The 20,874-nt window shown below is 39.1% G+C and overlaps 1 protein-coding gene across 1 annotated transcript in view; it reads right to left on the reverse strand.

Annotated features, from left to right (window-relative positions):
* Positions 1-1,003: 1,003 nt before the first annotated feature.
* Positions 1,004-20,874, reverse strand: part of SYTL5 (synaptotagmin like 5) — a 62,351-nt gene continuing 42,480 nt past the window's right edge. Inside the window, exons 10-17 of the mRNA XM_080576264.1 lie at positions 19,757-19,822; positions 18,665-18,843; positions 17,680-17,782; positions 15,402-15,563; positions 12,348-12,456; positions 10,704-10,839; positions 7,933-8,141; positions 1,004-7,331 (exon numbers count right to left, since the gene is read on the reverse strand). Of these exons, the coding sequence (XP_080432390.1) occupies positions 7,189-7,331; positions 7,933-8,141; positions 10,704-10,839; positions 12,348-12,456; positions 15,402-15,563; positions 17,680-17,782; positions 18,665-18,843; positions 19,757-19,822 (1,107 nt within the window). The 3' untranslated portion in view covers positions 1,004-7,188. The remainder of the gene's footprint in view (positions 7,332-7,932; positions 8,142-10,703; positions 10,840-12,347; positions 12,457-15,401; positions 15,564-17,679; positions 17,783-18,664; positions 18,844-19,756; positions 19,823-20,874) is intronic.

Below are 20,874 nucleotides of genomic sequence, written 5' to 3' on the forward strand. Positions count from 1 at the left end.
TAGGTTGTAGGAGGCAGCAATTTCTCATGACCCCAAACAATTCTCTAAATGGCCTGATTTTCCCCCAGTCCTACCCAAGAATCTACCTATTTGATGAGAACGATCCCTGCCATCATCGCACAACCCAAAACCATTCTACATCTACAGAGGGAGAGGCTAACGTCAAAGTTGCATGTCCCTAACTCTCGAAGCTCAAACCCTCTCCTCTGGGACAGAAAGCCTCACATTTTAATGAAAGCACCAATGACCCTTGCAGCTCCGAACTGAGGCTCTGCGCTAAATGACTGCAGTGTGTCGTTTCGTTACAGCTCGGTACTTACATAAAAGCATGAGTCAGACTGCATAGCGTAATTAATGAAAACACAGCGGCTAAAAAGTAACCTGAAGTGCATTTAAATACTCTTACAATCACAATCCGCTTTTTAAATTAAGGCAGTGAAATAATGGAGCTCAGGTTATGCAACATTGGTGCTCAAGCACTGCCAGCCACTCACCTCGGTCCCGGCCTCCCCTGGCAGTGGCTGCTGTGCTGCACGTCCACAGCAAGGACAAAACGTGTGCTTCACACCACTTGGATTTTTCAGGTGGGCAGGACCTTGAACTAGGGACTGGGGAGGAGATCTGGAGATGGAGGAAAGGAACTGAATGCACGGGGTTAAGACACAGGTAAAATAATTCTCTAGCAAGGTGGAAAAGTGTGTATTTCCAATATTCTTAGCTAGAAAATAAGTTTAATGCTTATGAAATAAAAATAAAAATAAAAATAAAAATAAAAATAAAAATAAAAATAAAAATGATGTAATATGTAGAAGTGAAGAAAAAAACAGCAGAGGGAAAGGCTGTGAATGGAGTCCCATCTCTGAAGACATGCCAGGCCTCTGCTGTTATTATTACATTGAAATGAAGCAATGTGCTTACCTCATTTAGATAATATGGGATATTCCTGAAAGACGTGCTTATAGTTCACTGTACTGAATTTTAGAAGAGATGTGACACAGCAACGTTTCATTATTTTAATTTTAAAAGATAGAACAATAATCTTGACAACAGCTGCAAATGTATTACCAGCCATCTTTGTCCACAAAACTGAACATACAGTGCACAGTACAAAAATGTTCTGGGCAGGAAACATTCTGTTTTGGCTAGATTTGGGCAGAACTTAACATACTGCAATGGCATTTACTGCTACCTCTGTTCAAGTCCAGCAGAATAACCAAACAAATAGCTAGCAACAGATTTTAAGCAGAACAAAGGCTGCACGAGGGATACATGACATTCTCTATTTGCTGCAACAAATGACTACAGTTGGCTTTAAGCAAACCCCAGCAATTAGAGCTACCCTCAAAAATACACACCCAACTCTCAGGAGCAGTAGTACATTATAGACGTGTTATTGCCACAAAGCAGAACTGTTGAAATAGGTAATCTAAATAAAGGGCCAATATACAGCAGGGGTGAGTTTCAAAAGCAACCTAAAGAACACCTAAAAGGAAGTTGAGATTCACTTTCCAGTGTCAATATACACAGTATAATTAACACTGAATTATTACCACTTACCAAATGGCATTTGCAAACATGAAATCACTAGGCAGGAAATTCAGGGGACACAGTGGTAAGGTTCTGCTAGCAGGCTTCTCTGTATCTCAGACTGAGTTATGGTAAGAGACATCTCTGCAAATAAAAGTCTGCATCTTATTTTGGAATTAATTGCATGTTCGTACAATTAATTGCAAGTTCTCTAGGGTTCTCAAGTGTTAACATGTCCACACGTAAAAATAAATAAATTATAATCATCTTTAAAAAATGTATCAAAAAAAAAGTTTATAAAGTGCACATGGAGATGACTACTTCTGTCCATCAAAAATGACAATCGTGTGTTAGGGAAGGATAATTTCAGTTTTTACCTCATACAGATGAAAGTAAGCGGAGTTATCACTTAACTACTGCATGTGCCTTCTTCTGGGTACTGTAGATTCATGTTTGGGTGGGACGTGGGGTCACAGTTTGGCATACTGACAGAATCTTTGGAGAATTTCCTGGTGAGGGTTGCTGAACTGAAGAGAGGGATGGAAGGAAAAGATCCTGCAAAGATTCAGGTACAACCCTTAATGTCTCGTGTGAACCCACAGACTAGGCAACTGTGGAGACAGGACTCAGCTCTTTTTTTAAGGTGTAAGAGATCCAAGGAGCCTTCGTCCACTCAAGCAAACCACAAGCTTTACGTGTCTGAAGTTGGTCAATGTGCATACCTCTTGTGAAGCCAAAATAATGCCAGTCTTTATGCAACCTTCCTGTTACCTCACCGTATCAATTGGAACCAGTGGATGCTCAATGGCTGCTCTGCTGTTGTAGTTTAGTTCATATTTGCAGAATACAGCCTTGGACACTTGCACCTGACAGGGCCTAACCAGGCACGAAAATAAAATCAAAAAACAATACTTAAAAATGCTTTTTTTTTTTTTTCCCACGATACCTTTGCATAATCTGTATTGGAAGAGACACAGAACGGTAGGTTTCCAGACTAATGCATGGGAGGTGATCATCCCCCTGTACTCAGCTCTGATGAGGCTGCACCTCGAGTGCTGTGTTCAGCTTTGGGCTCCTCAGTAAAGGACATCGAGGCCCTGGAGCGTGTCCAGAGAAGGTCTACAAAGTTGGTGAAGGGCCTGGAGCAGAAGTCCTGTGAGGAGCAGACGAGGGAACTGGGGTTGTTTGGTCTGGAGAAGAGGAGGCTCAGGGGAGACCTCATTGCTCTCTGCAACTGCCTGAAAGGAAGGTGTGGGGAGCTGGGGGTTGGCCTCTTCTTGCAGATGCGACTAGAGAGAATGGCCTCAAGTTGTGCCAGGGGAGGTTCAGGCTGGAAATGAGGTGACATTTCTTCTCAGAAAGAGCAGTCAAGCATTGGAACAGGTTGCCCAGGGAGGTAGTTGAGTCACTGTCCCTGGGGGCGTTCAAGGAAAGGTTGGACGTGGTGCTTAGGGACGTGGTGACACTGGGTGTCATTGGGTGGGTGACATTGGTGGCAGGGGGATGGTTGGACCAGACGATCTTGGAAGTCTTTTCCAATCATAATGATTCTGTGATCATGGTCAAAGCATACTCACCATCCCACTACCTTTTCTCATAAACCATCTGCTAAGCATCTATGTGGGAATGAAAAATCAAAATGTGGTGTCTAAAAGGCATTTAAGGCAGGCAATGGCACTTTGATCAGTACAGGAAGATGGCAATAGCCTCACTGCCTTTGCAGCTTTCCTCTCACCCTCATTCAAATGTAATATGATGGATGTGGAGGAGACAAGGAGTCCATTTTAACCTATTTTAGCATCTACATATGCAAACGAGAACTTTTAGAAGCCTAAAGTCCCTGTATAACTGATAAGCTGAATAGAGAAACTTCGAGAAAACAGGTCTGGATACTCAAGTCTGATAGCAGGGCTTGGACAACCCTCAGCATCAGCTCTTCCTGATGGATACTGGCAATAACCACACTGTCAAGAGATTATTTACTGTCCCCACTTGACGCTTTACAGCCAAAGCTGTATTTTAATTTTTCTTTAATGGGTCAAACCCTCAGAATCTAATCACAAGGAGGGAGAAGACAGCAATGAAAGCCCTGTAGTTCCATTGCTAGTAACGTGTATCATGTTTCACATTTTAAAAAAAAAAGTGTGGAGAAAAGTTCTTCTCCACTGAAGCATCTTAAGTTATTCAAGTCTGTGTGGAGAAATATTTTAGAAACATCAGCTCTTCTCTGCCTAATTACTCAGGATGGGAGTTTATGAGTCAGTGTTAACATTGTGGCTATTTTCTCCTAAAAGTTAGCCTTAAACCAGCCATACATTCTCAATATCACAAACATACATACATAAGGAAGGCTTTAGTCTGACTCCCAGCTTTCCATCTTTTTGTGCAGCCTAGTAATACATGGTACACGATGACACACAATTACAGGCAATTGGTTCAAATATCTGGGAAACAAGAAATCACATCTGCAGTTAATCATCTCATGCTTTTTCCAAACCATAAATCATTTTTGCAAAGGAAGAGAACAAGGATATAAGAGAGATAATTAAATGTGACATTTTCCACAAATCAAATCCTTCCTGTTGGTAACATCACAGAATAGCAAAGCCTTCCAAATTGCTCTGGTGTTTACACTGATGATCATCATCTCTCTGAGGCTCATTTGAGGCAGAGTATGATATGCATTGTATGTTACCATAATGTAGAATTGTCACTGCCAACCTAAGAGGTAATTTCACTGTACCTACTCCAAATCCTATCAACGGCTAACACCACTGCCTTGGCTGAAATAAATACTCACTTGAAATTGTTCCCCTCATATGCTGAACTGCAGGTGATGCCTAGAATCTGTTCATAGCCTGGTCTATGCTTTGAGATGCAGGCCGAAAGAGAAATTTTGGCTCTTCCAGAAGCCCATGTATGAGCCAGGTGATGCCTTCCAGGTGAGTACATTCATCATAAACTCTAACACAGGACCTAAAAATGGGAGTAAATTGGGCAGAAGCTAAAGTAGTAAAGCATGGACTACTTCCTTTCAAAGCAAGACTAGATTTAACTACAACGTTGATGCTTAGAAGGTTAGAAAATACCCTTCAAAAATTAGATAAATGCTCATAATCCACTTTAAGTAAGAGGTTTAGTTCAGTTCCAAATTATTTTAAGGTTTTCAATCTGGTGAAAAATAAAGGTTTTCACTGTGGGGTCCAACATGGAGGATTTTTTGTTATAATTTTCCCAGTTTAAACATCAAAATGAAACAAAAACAACTCAGACTTACCGCTGTTCCTCTATAAGCCTAGCTGGAATTTCACCCTGAAGAATCATTTCCTTTAGATTTAACAGGCTTTATCTTTTTAAACCAACTTACAGCAAGTGAAAAATCAAGCATGTGGCTCCATGTCAACGTATTATTACTCCCCAAATAAATTCTGGTTTGTGGTGCAAACAAGCAAGACAACTCAGTTTACTGACTCTGTAGAGACATAGTTTAGGTGCCAGAAGTTAGGTTTGGTTTCACTTTGGGGATGCTGATACAAAAAATCTAGTATTTAAAGAAAGTCTATTATGATAAAAGAAAGGTCATAAAATGTATGTGCTTGGTATTTGTGCTCTGCTTCATCAGCTCACACCATCTGCAGCCTAGGATGAAAAGCAGGCTAAAACTAAAGTAAGCTTGCTTCACTGCCCAATTTGACCAGGATTTCAGATGAAAATGAAGAACAGATGAAGAAGGAAAATGAAGTCAACTGGAACAACTATTGACATTTGATTCCCTACTTGAGATTCTTTATGGAAATTCCAAAGATGACTCAGCAGTTTCTAAAACTGGGGGTATCAAATTGGGCAAAAGCATTACCTTCAATGGCATATCATAATTTTAACCAAAAAAAAATATTTTAAATCAATCTGTTTTTATAAAACTAAGATTCTATTTTTAACAAAAATAAATAAAACCAAATGTATCTAATAATAATAGGATTTTTAAAGACTGCTTGCAAACTTCCCCACAGTTTCAAGCCACTCAAACCAAAAACAGTATGATATTTTTGGGGGAGGAGGGAAAGAGGGGAGCAGTGGGAAGGAATGGATATTAAATGTTAACATTTTGGATTCAGCTCTAAGTACATTTACTGACTATACACTAGAACAGCAATGGATGACAAAATTTTAACCTACACTTACTTAGTTATGAGTTCTCCATATGTTGTTGCTCCATCTAGAATTCCTGCAATTTCTACATTGTGAAGAACAGCATTTCTCTCTCTCAAACAAGTAAGATTTTATGGCCTTTATTCTTCACAGAAATCTTTAAACACTGGTGTTTTGATAAACATTTGTAGAAAAATAAGGGATAAGTGTAGCTATAGATTAATTTACCCATTCAAATAGGAAGCTATGTTCCAATTCTGAAAGATTTAGAGGATTTTTCATTCAGTTTACCAATCTTCCTTTGTTTCATACCCTGAGCAATTATGTGCGATGCAGTTATATTTTTATCCAGACTTGTGCTGTCCTTGAAAGAGTTTATAATCCTCTCTGATTATGGTACTACTGCTGTTTAAATGCTGCAGTAGCCCACAACTATACAAAACAGCATGTTCTTCACAAGTGACCTGAATAAGACTGCAGAGGATGGCAGATCTAAGCAGGTACAAAGATCCCTTTACGAAACCAAAGAGCAAAATTACTCTTGAACACTCGTTGTGGTTAATAAGATTAATGACTGAATTGGCCAAACCTACAGGATCCCAGCTCCTTCAGAGAAAATTCAACGTTTTTTTTATGCTCCAAACGAGTATGTGTCTCATCTCAGCAACTCATCAGGTGGGACAGGCATGTGAACATATTCTCTCTGTTCAATGACATTGGGAGATCTTAGCTAGAGCTGTCAACTGAATGAAAGACATGGTAATACCACATAGTTGTAAAAATTTTATAGGGATTTGTTATTATTTTCATTAGAGGCTCTTTGATCACATTGAACCAAACCTGCCTTATATACAGTGCACTGAAATAACCCAGAGAATGCTGCAACATTGGCACTTTATACCCCTTCATCTGCTGACTATTTCTAGTGTGCAATGACGAGTGCATTGGCTTTCCTTAGAGGGCTGCTTGGTCCCAAGCCTGCCTTCCTGCACACTGCATAGCCCAAAAAGCAAACATGAAAAAGAAATGTTGTTTGTTATCCTTCAGAACATTATGGCTTCTCATCTTGCAAATAACAAAGCACAGACTCATTCTGAATCTGCTTGTACTGTATCACTACTGTCTTCTAGGCCATCTTTGACCCAGGAAGAGATATGTAAAGCAAACTTTACTTACTAAATGACTATCTAGAGAGTTTGCTAGCTCCATGTCCCCCACCAGCAGAGGTGTTTACCATCTGTGCACCAGTTATCAGAAGGGACAGAGAAAGCCAGTCTGATCTCTGTACAAGGTCAAATTCTCACGAGCTTCAGGAGAAACATAATCTGTCCAAGAAGCCTGGGTTAAAAACGTGTGCATGAAAGTGCAGAATGCATTAAAATTTCACTTGGAGCCTTAATATCCAAGGCAAAGAGTACAATCCTTCACCACTTTCCAATAGGCAAAGTGTGAGGAGTTGAACACCACTGAAATCAGGAGTACCTGTGGTACCCCTCATTAGTTGAAAGTCTTTCAGAGTCTACGTTTTCCCATGCTGGATCTCAACATTAATATCCCCTCCACAGAAGCTCCAGGACTGTCAATCATCTTTTGCCAGAGGTGCTGCTCTTCTCCTTGAGAGTCCATCCAGTCAACCTCCTTGCCATTACTTACACCTGGCAATTGCAAAAACACAAACCATTTTGGTGTATTAGTAAGCAGTTACTTAATATCATTGCTCATTCACTCCAACAGTCTACAGAAAGATGGCAAGCACTTTACACCCCTGCCTGTATACAGATTTACTCCCAGAGAGCACCAGTTTGTTATTCAGCTCCTTTGTGGTACATGGATGCACATAAACCTCCCCACTCCGCACCACAAGCAAGCTTCTCCTAACTGAGGAAGAACGAATTCACATCTCTTCCAGCTAATACCACTGTCAGCGGAAAGGCTGCTGCTGGTTAAAAGTAGTTTCTTCCTCCTCAACAGGATTCTGAGAAATGCTTCCAAGCTATTCCTGGTTCTTCTAGGCTTCTCAGAAGTGCAATTGGGCACCACATATTTGTGTCTCACTCAATGAAGGAAAGAACTAAATCATCTATACAGATGACATGTTGCCTTTTCTCCCCTTCCAATCTCCCCAAATTCCCATATGCTATCCACACATTCAATAACATTTCTATCCCTCATGTACATGAATCACTTGGGGTGGGAAAAGAAGAGCAGGATAAGAGCAGAATAAGAAAAGCAATCACCAGTTAGATGGGACCTTACCACTTCCAGTGCTCAAACGGACACCTCCCAGAAAAATATTACTGGAGAGCGACTCTTTGTCCCACACAGTTAATTCTAGGCAGACATTATGTATATCCCGGGAATTCAAGCCACTGAAAGCAAATGTATGATTCCACTGGGGGTTCACATTCTTTTTTATTATGGGAGTTTTGTGTTTTGTAACTTTGCTGTCATCTGGGAGCAGGTATCTGGGACATATAGAAATGGAAAGTTGAATATGTCAATAGGATGTCATATAATATCAACAAAGAATAATAATCACGTAGAGATGTCATATAATATCAACGAAGAATAATAATTATGTAGAGATCTCAAATAAGATCAAGAGCCCATTTCCCACTGTAATTAAATTAAGCGTATACCAGAAGTGCATATGTTGCATTTGTGCTCCATTTGTTCTTAGAGTTACAATGTCAGTTATCAGAAAATGAAATTATGTCTCCTTGTCCCATACCTTTCACTTTTTATAAAAATACTTATTTCAGTGAGACTAAATACAGACAGAATCATAAAAATGTTGGCTAGAAGGAGCCTCTGGAGTCACCTCGTCCAGCTTTCCTCTCAAAGCAGGTCCTCCAGAAAGAAAAAAAAAAAAAGAGATTGATAAAGAAGGAACTTCAGAAATTTGGCACCAGTACTTTGAATTGCCTATCACCCTACTGAGAGCAGAAACACTGATACTGTAAAGTCTGACATCCTTTTTCACATTTGATTTTTAGTGAAGAATTCCCTTAGTGAAACTAAGTAAAAATAATACTCTAGTTTCAAAATCAGAGTTCAGTACACATTTTCACAGTCTGTACCTTCACATTTTTCAGCAATGTTAATAAAATAACTATGGAGTTGCACATGAATATTAAAGGGTCGGGCGTACAAACAAATTATATCACTAGACCTCAATCATGCTTCCTGTCCAGGCTTTTACTTGAGAACAAACATGAGCTATTTCATTGCAGCAGGCTATTAAATTACTTTAATTTAGTATCAAAATAGCAGTGTGGATCAGACTACTGCTGTACCTCTATGGGTTCATGGCAACGTTGTTATGCATTTAGCCATGACACGACAGACAACCAATCAATAGTCCCAGGAAAACAGACGCCTGTTTCACCACACTGAATAACCCATGTCAGCAAGAGCAGATGCCACTAACTAAAAATACTCCACGGAATTATTGGCCACACGTTGCTACTGCTAACATAAAAAGGCTTTGAAAACATTTTCTCCCTGAGACCTGTTGCAAGCTCCAAGTGGAAAAAAGCCATAGCGAGATCAGACACTCTATTTTTCAATAAAAGGAAATGCCCTCACATGTAACAGAAGAGAGATGGCATAGGAGAACAAATGCATACAAAGAATAGCTCAAACTTTTTCTATATGATGCGTATGAGCTCAGTGATTGTTCAAAGCACACTGAAGACTAGGACAAACTCTCAGCTCTGCCTACGAGTCAAGGGCAAGATGTTTTGTACGGTCACTGTTTAGCAAACAAGACTCAAACCATTACTGATAAACTGGAGCATATCTAAAAGTCACCAATTTTCAAAACTAGCACTGAGACCAAAAACTGGCAAAGAAAAATATTTTAAGATCATTATTTCCTTAATTTATGAAAAATTCAATATGATGAGGTGTGCAGAATTATGCTCATTTTATTCAAATGCAGGTATATCCTATATGTAGTGTTTTAAATAGTCTGGATTTTGACTGTCCAACAAAAATGCTTCTTATTGAATAAAAAAAGATGTAAATATGTATTTCATATTATATACATATATGTACATACGTGCATATAGGCATACAAGAGACACATACCCAACATTATTCAGAAGAATGCATCTTTAAAATCAAACCTAAAAACCATTAGAGCAGACTTTTTAAATGCCTTCTGTCAAAGAATATTAAATGTTAACAATGAGAAACAATTAGAATTAAGACACTGTTTGAAGTCAGTGATAGACTTTCTGGGAACCCTTAGGACTTGAATGTGCTCGTTGACGCGGTACTGCATGACAAAGATCTTCCCCAATTAAACACTAAAGAAAAAAAAAACTACTTACGGTAAAAGAGAGAAAAATCTTCTAATTTAGCATACTTATTTGACTAAGAACAGAATTTCCTCACACACATCATGAGTTTTCTCTTTCTGCATGTTTCAGTTGACATCCACTAGAAAGAACCTCAGCGTGATGGAGCAAGCCATCAAGCTATTTGCAGTTTTATAAGGAATTCCAACAGACTTGTTTCTTCCTGAAAACAAGGTTATTTCTCCTAGTCAAATATATATATACACATATATATATGTATTGTTTCAATTTGCTGGAAACATAAAAGTCACTGTCAGAATAGGTGTCATCTCCAATGTGTGAACCCCAGTTTACATCTTCTTGCCTTCAGGAATAACTGATGTTCACCTACCTTTCTCTGCCAACTCAATGGAAGTGTTTTGTTTATATTCTCTAACAGTGTGCACCTTAGCACACTGAATATGTATGTTTGAATGGAGTCAGTGATACAGATTAAATACTGTTTCTTGACTGAGTCCAGACATGCTGGTATTTAACCACTGGGACAACTCATACCTCCCTGCCCTTAGCCAACAGCATCCTTCGCCATACCATTTCAAGGAGCCAGTTGCTTTTCAGTATTGACATCCAACACACACATATACAGATATATTGAAAAAAATAGGGCCAGACAAAATACTCTTCAGTGCAGGCATTAAAATGCGGAGGAAAATAAACACTGACCCTTTCACAAAAGTGTCTGATGTGCCTCCTGATTTCACCGCTGTTAAATTCTTAGCTTCTTTGATGAGGACTTCTAATATACCTCCAGATGGTAGACGAGTCTCTCCCTTTTTTCCTTTTTTAAAGCTCTTCTTTCCTACATACACAACAGAGTTGCAACATCGTTATCACAATCAGAAACTATACACTGCAAAACTGATTAGGACATCTAAGTTCTCTTGGCTGGATTCTTTCACTCATTTCCTTCAACAGGATTAAAGCATTTCTTATAAGCAGATCCTGATTGTCAAGGGTATAGAAACTGAAAAGTCAAGGGCAGAAAATCACTCCGCACTTGATAAAGAACTTGACTGTCTAACCAGGTATCCCTTGCTGGACACAACTGGGTGTCCTAACTGAAGTCCTTTCTGAATGTAATCATTGGTGTGGTACTATGCTGAACAGAAAGAACAGCACATCCTGTGAGCCCTGCTCTCTTCTCAGAATCCAATTCCATCACTGATGTTAAAGCAGCCTGACACCACAAGCAAGGTATGTAACATCTGTCCTAAAATTTAAAATGCAGAAATATACTGTGTATATTCCTTTTGTAAGGATAAACTGCTCCTCATAGCCCATGGCAAAGGACACGGTGCTCACTGACACACTACTGCATTTGAATGGCTACATGAGGACACATACTTGTTGCTGTGGATTCTAAGGGGGTATATCATCAGGGATCATGCACATCGTTTGGAAGTGGAAACATCAGAAAAAAGGATGAGGAATGATGTTAAAGTGTTACTAATTAAAAAAAAAAAGTGTATATCTGTACTTTTCAGACAACAATTAGTTTTTGAGAGAAAAAACCTTGGGATTGCTTCAAGCAGAGAGAATATCATTTGTCAAGAGAAGAAAAAGAAAGAAAAATAAAAAGTCTAATATACCTATCAAATCCTAATGCTAAACAGCATTATTGTCACTAAGAAAGAACTCTTCTTGGACTACCTGTACCTGGTACATCTCTCAGGTGCTATCCCGTGACTGCTTTCTCTTCAGATGATTGCTGTTCCTCATGCTACTACAATGCAAGGAGTAAGTATATCCCTTGCTCATTACTAATGAAAATAATGGGTTACCCCAAACAATTCAAATAATATTTTACAGGATTGAATTAGAGGTGTAATATGGCAAAACTGAACAGAAGTTAAAGAAGCATGAAAAAGACTTAAAATGAGGAGATAGATAAAGTTATGGACAATTAAGCAAGAAGAACTAAGGGAAGTTTGTTACTTTGATCAGCTATACACTGTATATAGCCAGCTGAACAAAGGACACACAGACTACAATTTAGAAGATTTATTCATATGTGGCTATCCTTGATCATATTAACTAATGTCTGAGAATTTTTTAATTAGGTAAAATCCATGCACCAGTACTTAACTATGGCACACTCCTCTTTCCCTTCCCTCTCCTTAAGTCCAATGTAATAGAAAAGGATGGAGGAAGAGAAACATACTCATGACTCAAAAGTTACACAGATAAAGACAACTAATATATTTAAGTCTAATTTCAATCTTCTCTAATTCCATTACTTCGCACTAGTTGAGGATTTTTAATACTCAGAGGGATGCTATCATAAATTGCCATTAACGTTTGCTTTACCTTGAAACTGCCCTAGAGGAAGCATTAGGTTTCTGTCTGGGGGAATGTAACGTAAAACAACTGTCAGTTCTCCTTTATACTGAAGCCCAACATCTGTTGCAACCTCCACCTGAAAGGAAAAAAAAATTAATCAAAAACCATAAATCCAGCTAAGGTTAATCATTCACTTTCTCCATTTGATATTTAATTTTATTGTACCAATACTGTTTGAAATGTTTCTTAAATATATCAAGACTTATCATCCTCCTTTCACATAATTTAACATTTCAGATTGAATACGATCACATTTTAGAAAACTTTATGGGGAAATGCAAGGGAATGCAAGCTCTCAGAAGAACAAAGCCACGTGGCATTAGACACAGTGCAGAGAACAAAAGCAGAAAGGAGAGATCTAGCATGAATGAGTGACGCAAATAAACAAAGAACTTGAACTTATTTCTGAAGAAATTGTAGCTAATTTAAGCTGACATTCTGATGCCCTTATTTACACCAATTAGGTTTTAAATCCATAATTGGTTTCATGTATTTTAGAAGAGTCACTCTCGAGTCACTCTTGAAATAGAGATATGGGGAACTACGGCAGCAGAAGAGAGCAGAGTCCAGCTCTGAAATAGAAAACTGAAAACTAAGGTTATTCTCAGTATCCTTTTCCACCCAATAATATTTCTGGTTCCTTCTCTTTTGAAATGTTTGAATTTCACCCAGAAACAACACATTCAGTAGTCTTCAGAAGTACCAAGATGGCACCAGTGTCTGATGCCAGTTGCTAAAACAGAGGACAAAATAAAAGCTGTAGTAAATGGCTGTGGAATAATTTTAACAACAAGAAATTATTATTTAAATCTTGCTAGTTAGGCAGTTCATTTAGGGCCTAAACTATGTAGGTTTAGCATCAGATTTCCCATAAAGTCAGCAAGGATTACTTTTTCTGTTTTTCTGGTGGACAAATGACAGCATAAGTTCTTACATCAGGAACAATTTGCAAACCTTCCCCTCTCCAAAACCGCGTATACCGTGACTCTAGACTCTTCCCCCCTCTTCAACCACAGAACTATTTTCTGATTTAACCATGCTCCTCTTGAAAATTGGCCACGCAGTGCTCATAGAAGAAATAGGTCTTAAGTCTCCAACATTTTCACTAAGGCAGCTAAATGATTCATGATAAAACAAAGCAATGTAGTAAAACCCAGGGAACATTTCACTGCCATTCCTTTCTGTATCATGCAATTCATGTGGGAGAACAGCATGTAACTTGTTTGTATGTTAACCTGTACTTTTTTTTAAATTTCAAAATGCAATAATTAATCTTTCAGAAACAATATTATCTTTGCCAAACAACAATCTTAGCAGCATTTTAAGTTCAGAAACATTATTTGTAACAACTTAGGAAGCAGACAAGACCAATTTTGTGTTTGCTTTCTTTGGTAAAAAAGAACTAGTTTAAAAGTTCTTTTAATGGGTTTGGAAATAATCAGGCAAGACCTTCCAGTTGGAATGGCTTAAATGCTTAACACATCATTACTATTTTTCCTGAGCAGGACTGTCTCGAGACTTTTTTTTTTCCTGTTTGATTAAAAGAAACCACCCATACCCATACAAAGCCCCCAGAGACTGAACTGAGAAGACAAAGAGATTACTGCATGAAAAGACGCTCAATTTCAGACCAATGTTGCATACAAACTGTAAGCGAAACAAATACAAGATACATCGACCACAGTAGAATGGTTGGTACTAAATAAGAACAACATCTAACACCAGCCAAGGATACAAGAGAGATGCAGCAGACATTTAGTCTACTCCAAGAGTAGACCCAACAAAAGCAAACTACATGATGCAAGTTGGGTGAAAGTTCTGCAAGCTTGTAAGAAGGATGGTATAATCCTGGCCTGGACACAGCGCTGACTGAAGTTTGTTTGTCTTCATTGGCCACTTTCTCTTCCTGGTATCTCATGCCCCTTTTGGGCTATAAAGGAAAAGCTGATGGTCACTCTCATTAATAAAGCTAAACGAGGAAACTAGGAATGATCTTCCGTGCCAGTTTTAAAGCGTGAGGTGTCTGAGTGTTAAAAGGAGACCAGTTTCCTTATGTATTTTCTGGCTAATTATTTACTGAAGTATAAATTTGTGACGGCTTAGCACCAAAAAGAGCTATACCAGGAAATTATAAAGCAATCAGACTCATCTGACATTTGAGGGTAATACACAAATCAAACAGTCCCTCCTAAACCCCAAACATAATATTTCTTTAAATATAATGAACATGGAACAAAGGAGTCACCTGAGTCTATCTCCACGTCATCTGCAATACAGTCTTGGATTTTTCTACAACAAGAAAAATAAACTTTCCGAAATAGCAGTTTAAACCCCTGAAATTCCTAGGGATCCCAGCTGCTGCAGAAGCAAGCAACTGAGAAGCCTTTAATCCTCGAGTTTACAATGGCTCTTTGAATCTCTTCCAGAAATAAACACCTTTGCCAAAGCAGGGGGGTGCCCTAAAGACAGAAGTCATCCTATCCTTAGCTAAGTACAGTGAAAGTCCTATTTCATAAACCGACTGATTTGCCTGATGAGAAGCCTCATCTTATACCTTCCTAGTCAAGGTAAATAAGAGATTAATAAGTCATTTTGTTACAGCTGAAAAGTGTGAAGCACACTGAACTGAATCAAAAAAGGTCTTTTGCTTTACTGAACTGTTCAGGTTTGGGTAGGGGGGAGCGGCAAAAAAGCCCTTTGGTTTATCTTCTATTTTCTGAAAGAAAAAATAAATCAATTTCTTTACTAGGTCATTTTTCCTCTGCAGTTTGTTGCAAGACAAACTTATATATTATTTAAGGTGCTGGGTTTTGTTGGTTTAAGTGGCCAACCAGACAAAAAGTTTTCATGAAGACTTCAGGAACGGTGGGTTTTGACTGAATAAAACACAAAGATACTATTTTTATTGCCACATTAGACAATCACAAAGTCACCATTTTAAAAACGTGTTCCAAAGGAAAAATAACTAAGCCTTGGTAAATTTGCTTCTCAGCAGTTTCATTGGCCCCTGGAAGTCCTTACCTTGGGCTGGAGCACAAACCACTCATCGCCCTGATTTTCAAAGTTCCAGGAATCGAATGGAATTTCCACTTCTCCAAGAAAGCTGTTGCGTCCAAATCTGTCATAGTGCCAGACAGAAAGCTGCAGGGTCCTGGTTTCTAGCTGTGTATGACTGATGACATACTACCAACAGAAAAACAGAAAAAGGAACCCTCAGAATAAGCACAAATAATAGTTTCCATGGAGCCTTTTACAGCAATAGCTAAATTTCATGAAGCCCACAGCAGCTAATAAATGGAGCATGAAAGAGAGATTTGTTTTCATTGCAAATAAGATGTCTATAGCTAGAAATCTCACAGGGAACTGTTAAACCTCTTTTCTTTTTTTTTGCTGTATTACTTACTGGGTATTTATGGCTGTAAAGTCAACAATGATGATTAAAACAATCATCCTGTTAATTCCTTACAGCTTATGTAAAAGAAGTAGATCGACAGCAAAGTTTATTTTGTAAGAAGAAACCCCACTGGATCTTTCATCCCTAAAGAGAGGCTGCTGTACACTGTTTTCTAGAAGTAGTGTTTTCTTCTCCTATTCAGTTTTATCTTTGTAACTTGTGAAAAATGGTTCTGAAAACAAGTAAAACTGTATCTGCAAAGCATTCACCAAAATTCCTCAGTAGCACTGTTGGTGCAGCTTGGTTGAAAGCTATTAAAAAATTGATTGAAAGCTATTAAAAACTCCTCTGAGGTAGCAACATATCCTAACAAATATATAGAAAATTATAAACATCTGGAATTCTAGCTCTGCTTTCAGGGAAAGGACTACTAATTCCATGAAATTCACCCTTCTTCTAGTGTTAATTGAGAAGATCCAGATGTCTTCTTTTTTTGTTTGTTCTCAGGAACAATATCTGGACACAGACGTGTTCTCCAGAAGCTGAAACAGTCAAGTCAGTTGGCTAGCCACACAAGTAGGCTATTAATGCATAGATATGTCTGCAATGCTTATATGTTAGATGCCAACTGTGAGAGCTGCACTATTCAGCAATACTAGAATAAAAGCCAAAGATGGAAGATATAGATGTATTTTTTTTTCTTTTTTTTTAATGGTAATACCAGTTGCAGCAAATAGATTTAGCTCTCGTTTACCTACCAACAATACAAGTAAGCCCTCTTGGACACAATCTGCATTTTTAGCAAGCTGCTAGGTCCTAATCCTGCAGTTCCCTACTAGCAAACACGTTCAGTGCTAACTACATTCCCTGCTAAAGAGAGTCTAACACCTTTTTTTTTTTTTTTCCCCCTCCAGTTCAGGCAAATCTTAACTTTACTAGAAACCATTTAAAAATGAGGCTGTGCAGGACACTCTTCCTTGGAAAGCAGCCTGGCCAGACCAAGTATGTGTAAGTTTGCAAAATCGTTTTGTAGCCAGGTTAGGTCAAGTATACTGGCCAACGAACATCTATTAGCATCTATTATATGAAACTTATTTACATTTCTTAATCACTGAATTTCCCCTCAGAATATTTCAGGATAATACAGAAAAGTTTCTGGCTTCATGGCAGCTGTCTGGGATGACTCTTGACAGTTGACAGGAAGCAGAATCACCAGGAGCCTGCGGTCCCGGTGCCAGGCAGTGAGCTGGGCACTCACACTCTGCCATTCCGCCCTGCACCACAGAGCCAAGCAGGTAAATAAGCAGCTTGTGAGGAGCACAACATCTTTCCAGCCTCTGTAGGCTGGACATGGGTATGAGAAAAGAATGGAAAGATCCTGGGCACTTGGGCTCCACCAGTCAAGACAGTAGTCTATCATTTTCTTTTGCAACACAAAATATACTTCAGTCAGCTTTTTAGGAACACAGTGAAATGGCAACAACAGCTTCACTAGCTATCAAAGAGCTTTTACTGCAAAAGGTTATTTTCTCTGAGAAATCAGTTAGATAGGATTTTTTAAGCTAGTTCTACCTCAGTACAGTTGTAACTTAGGGCTTGCAAAGTCTTTAAGGTGTGCTTAAGAACTCTGAGCTCAGGTTAGATGGGAACGTCAACAGTTTTGAAAAAGATACACGCAAAGTAATGTAAGTTTTACCTGTAGAGGGGAGAACCAAACAAAAACAATTCCTCAATGCTGAAAACCAGAAATTAAAACTCATAGGATTCCTAGATGTTTTGCTTAAATAACTTCCCTTTGAGGCATCGCTTTCAAATTCTAATCCCCATACTGGAGCACTTACAGAAAATGCTTGTGAGCACAAGTAGAACATTCATCACAGCCCATGAGAGAGGCAGTGTTCTCACCTTCAGCGTCTCATTAAATTCTGGATTGGTGCTGTTACTTTTAATTTTGGTCTTGCGTTTACTTTGGCGGGACTTATCAGGTAGAAGGTATGCTTTGACATATCTGCAGATCAAGTAGTAAATTATTAGCAACGAATAGAAATGACCAGTTTGAGCAAAGACTTGCCATTCCAGCATCAGTAACATATATGAGGAAATTAATTTTTGCAGTCTAAACAACGTACACATGTAAGAGACTTTGTGAAACATGGAAAGGTATGGACTTTATCTAGAAACACTGCGATGTTGTTCTGTTAGGCTTAGAGTAACAAAAGGGCTAAATTAATTTACAGAACTAATTTGCAGAAAGCTTTCCTAGCACTTCAGCTTTTGTAGTATATTACTGACTGATTACATATGACAACACATACACTGAAAATACAGGAGAATTAAAAACTTTATACCTTACAACAGGATTAGACATGATTAGAGATATAAATTATTAATTCCTAACTATGAGAGAGTTTACATTATATACTGAAAACTAAGAATACACAGAAAGCTAAAAGACTCTCATAAAACACGGTCCTTGAAAAGTGAATCTATGGATTCACAGTATGAAAACCAGAAAGCTATTTCCCTCCCTCCCTCTGAAACACCATCATATACTTTAGTATTGCTTCTGAAAGTAAGAAATCAATTCAGTCTCCCTATGCATTCATATTTTTTGTCCTTTTGAAGAGATTGCTAGCAAACAGGTTGATAATTGAAGTAATATTATTGTTTCCCCAGAATATGGCCATGCTGCCCTAAGGAATATATTGGAAATATATTTCACATAGGGAATCCAAAACCAACCATCACCCAAATGCTGGTTTGTAGCAACTGGATCTTATGAATTCTCAGGTTTGTATCACAACCCCAGGCTACATCACTGATGACTACAGAGAGTAATGTGTTAGAGGACAGCCCTAGCAGGGCCTAAAAAGGAATTTTCTGTGCTTACGGATCAGTCCTTTGCTTTTTCTCATCTGCAACAGCCAGGTTTCTGCAGCTTTTCACCAAGATGTTGAGGGCACCTGTTTTGTAGCTGTAGTTGATTTGGAGAAGGATTTCACCGCTGACCTTCACGTTGCCATAGTCACCAGTTTCACTATATACGCTCAGCATGCTGTTAATGCTTGTCTGGAGGGAGAGAGAAAGAAGCTTAAACAAATTGTATTTTCCGAATCTGCTTTTTCATGCAGCCACAACCCTACAATACTGTCTCACTTGTTAGGACTTGCTATGAAAAGAGACATAGGATAGAAGAGAAACACCACCTGAGTCTATTTGATGTAAAGGGAGTAGGAACTGCAACTAATAATAGCATAAATGTCTAGACTGTTGATGTTTTTTACACATGGGACTCAAATCTATTTATAAACATGACTAAATCTAAATTACTGCCATTTAATTCATGCATGAGCTGAAGAGCAGTCAGGCTACATAAACCGTAAGCTCACATAAGTTCTAAGCAGATAAAAATGACCTCACTGTCTCAGCTGTCCACCTAAATTTTACTGAGTCTGAGATAACTGCTGACAGAACCATTAGAAAAAATTATGATTCCTGTAATGAAGATGATAAAAAACATGTTTGGTTAAAGTGACACCCATCCCTCGTTAGTAATTCTAAAAGAATGAGCAAACTTCCGATACCCGTTGTTTCTGCAATTTTCCTAAAGCCAAAAAAGGTTTAGCAAAAATCCCACAAGATTTTCCACTGTGGCATAATATATCACAACCCAATCTCTTGTCACTGATACCCTATGCCATATTGCTATCTGGATATCCTCTTTCAAAAGATTACAATTGGAAAAGAAGTAAATGTTTTTAAAGAAAATTGGACCAATGTGCACAACCCTGGAACCAAAGGCATTCTAGAAATCTGGCGTACATTTTGTTTTGAGTCCTTGAGCAAGACTGCTCAAGAACATACATAACCATGTAAATCCTATCACACAGGAAGCTTGCAAGACAGACAGGCACAGTCTGGAACACAGAGGGATAAAAGAGAGAAACCTTCAAAGTTAAGCAGAGGATTGAGGAGAACTCACAGTATCACCATCTGTTTCAGGCACATTTAAGTAGGTCCATTTTCTGTCAGAGGCTTCTGAGAAGTTCTTTAAAGAAGGCAGTGGAAAAGGTCAAGAGAAAAGAGCATTAGGTAGCTGTAATAGGAAAGAGTAAGTGCAGTGAAAAAGCTTTACTGATACAGACAGGTAAATAAAGTTTGCGTTGCAAAGCCATAGCGAAAGAAAAGGAAAAAGGCATCACCAAATCGGAGAAATGCAAAGTGTTTTCCATATACATCAAGTATTGAAGGGCTCTGAAGGTAATAAAACAGAAGTGAAGTATCTGCTGTATCAAAAGAAAAAAAATGTTTTAGAACACCAACTCGGCAGATTTGGGTTTGTATTGGATTGTATTTGGATGTATAGAATTATAGAATATCCCGAGTTGGAAGGGACCCATAAGGATCATCTAGTCCAACTCCTGGCACCGCACAGGTCTGCCCAAAAGTTTAGACCATGTGACTAAGTGCACAGTCCAATCGCTTCTTAAATTCAGACAGGCTTGGTGCAGTGACTACTTCACTGGGGAGCCTGTTCCAGTGTGCGACCACCCTCTCGGTGAAGAACCTCTTCCTGATGTCCAGCTTAAACTTCCCCTGCCTCAGCTTAACACCGTTCCCGCGGCTCCTGTCACTGGTGATTACGGAGAATAGGTCACCTGCCCCTCCACTCCCCCTCATGAGGAAGTTGTAGACTGCAGTGAGGTCCCCCCTCAGCCTCCTCTTCTCCAGGCTGAACAGGGCCAGTGACCTCAGCCGCTCCTCATATGTCTTCCCCTCTAGGCCCTTCACCACCTTCGTCACCCTCCTCTGGACACTCTCCAACAGTTTTATGTCCTTCTTGTACTGTGGTGCCTCACACAGTACTCGAGGTGAGGCCGCACCAGCGCAGAGTAGAGCGGGACAATCACTTCCCTCGACCAACTAGCAATGCCGTGCTTGATGCACCCCAGGTTACGGTTGGCCCTCCTGGCTGCCAGGGCACACTGCTGGCTCATATTCAACTTGCTGTCAACCACAACCCCCAGATCCCTCTCTGCGGGGCTGCTCTCCAGCGTCTCGTCGCCCAGTCTGTACGTATAGCCAGGGTTGCCCCATCCC

Source organism: Anser brachyrhynchus (genome assembly GCF_964034855.1).
Source record: "Anser brachyrhynchus genome assembly, chromosome: 1".
Classification (NCBI taxonomy): domain Eukaryota; kingdom Metazoa; phylum Chordata; class Aves; order Anseriformes; family Anatidae; genus Anser; species Anser brachyrhynchus.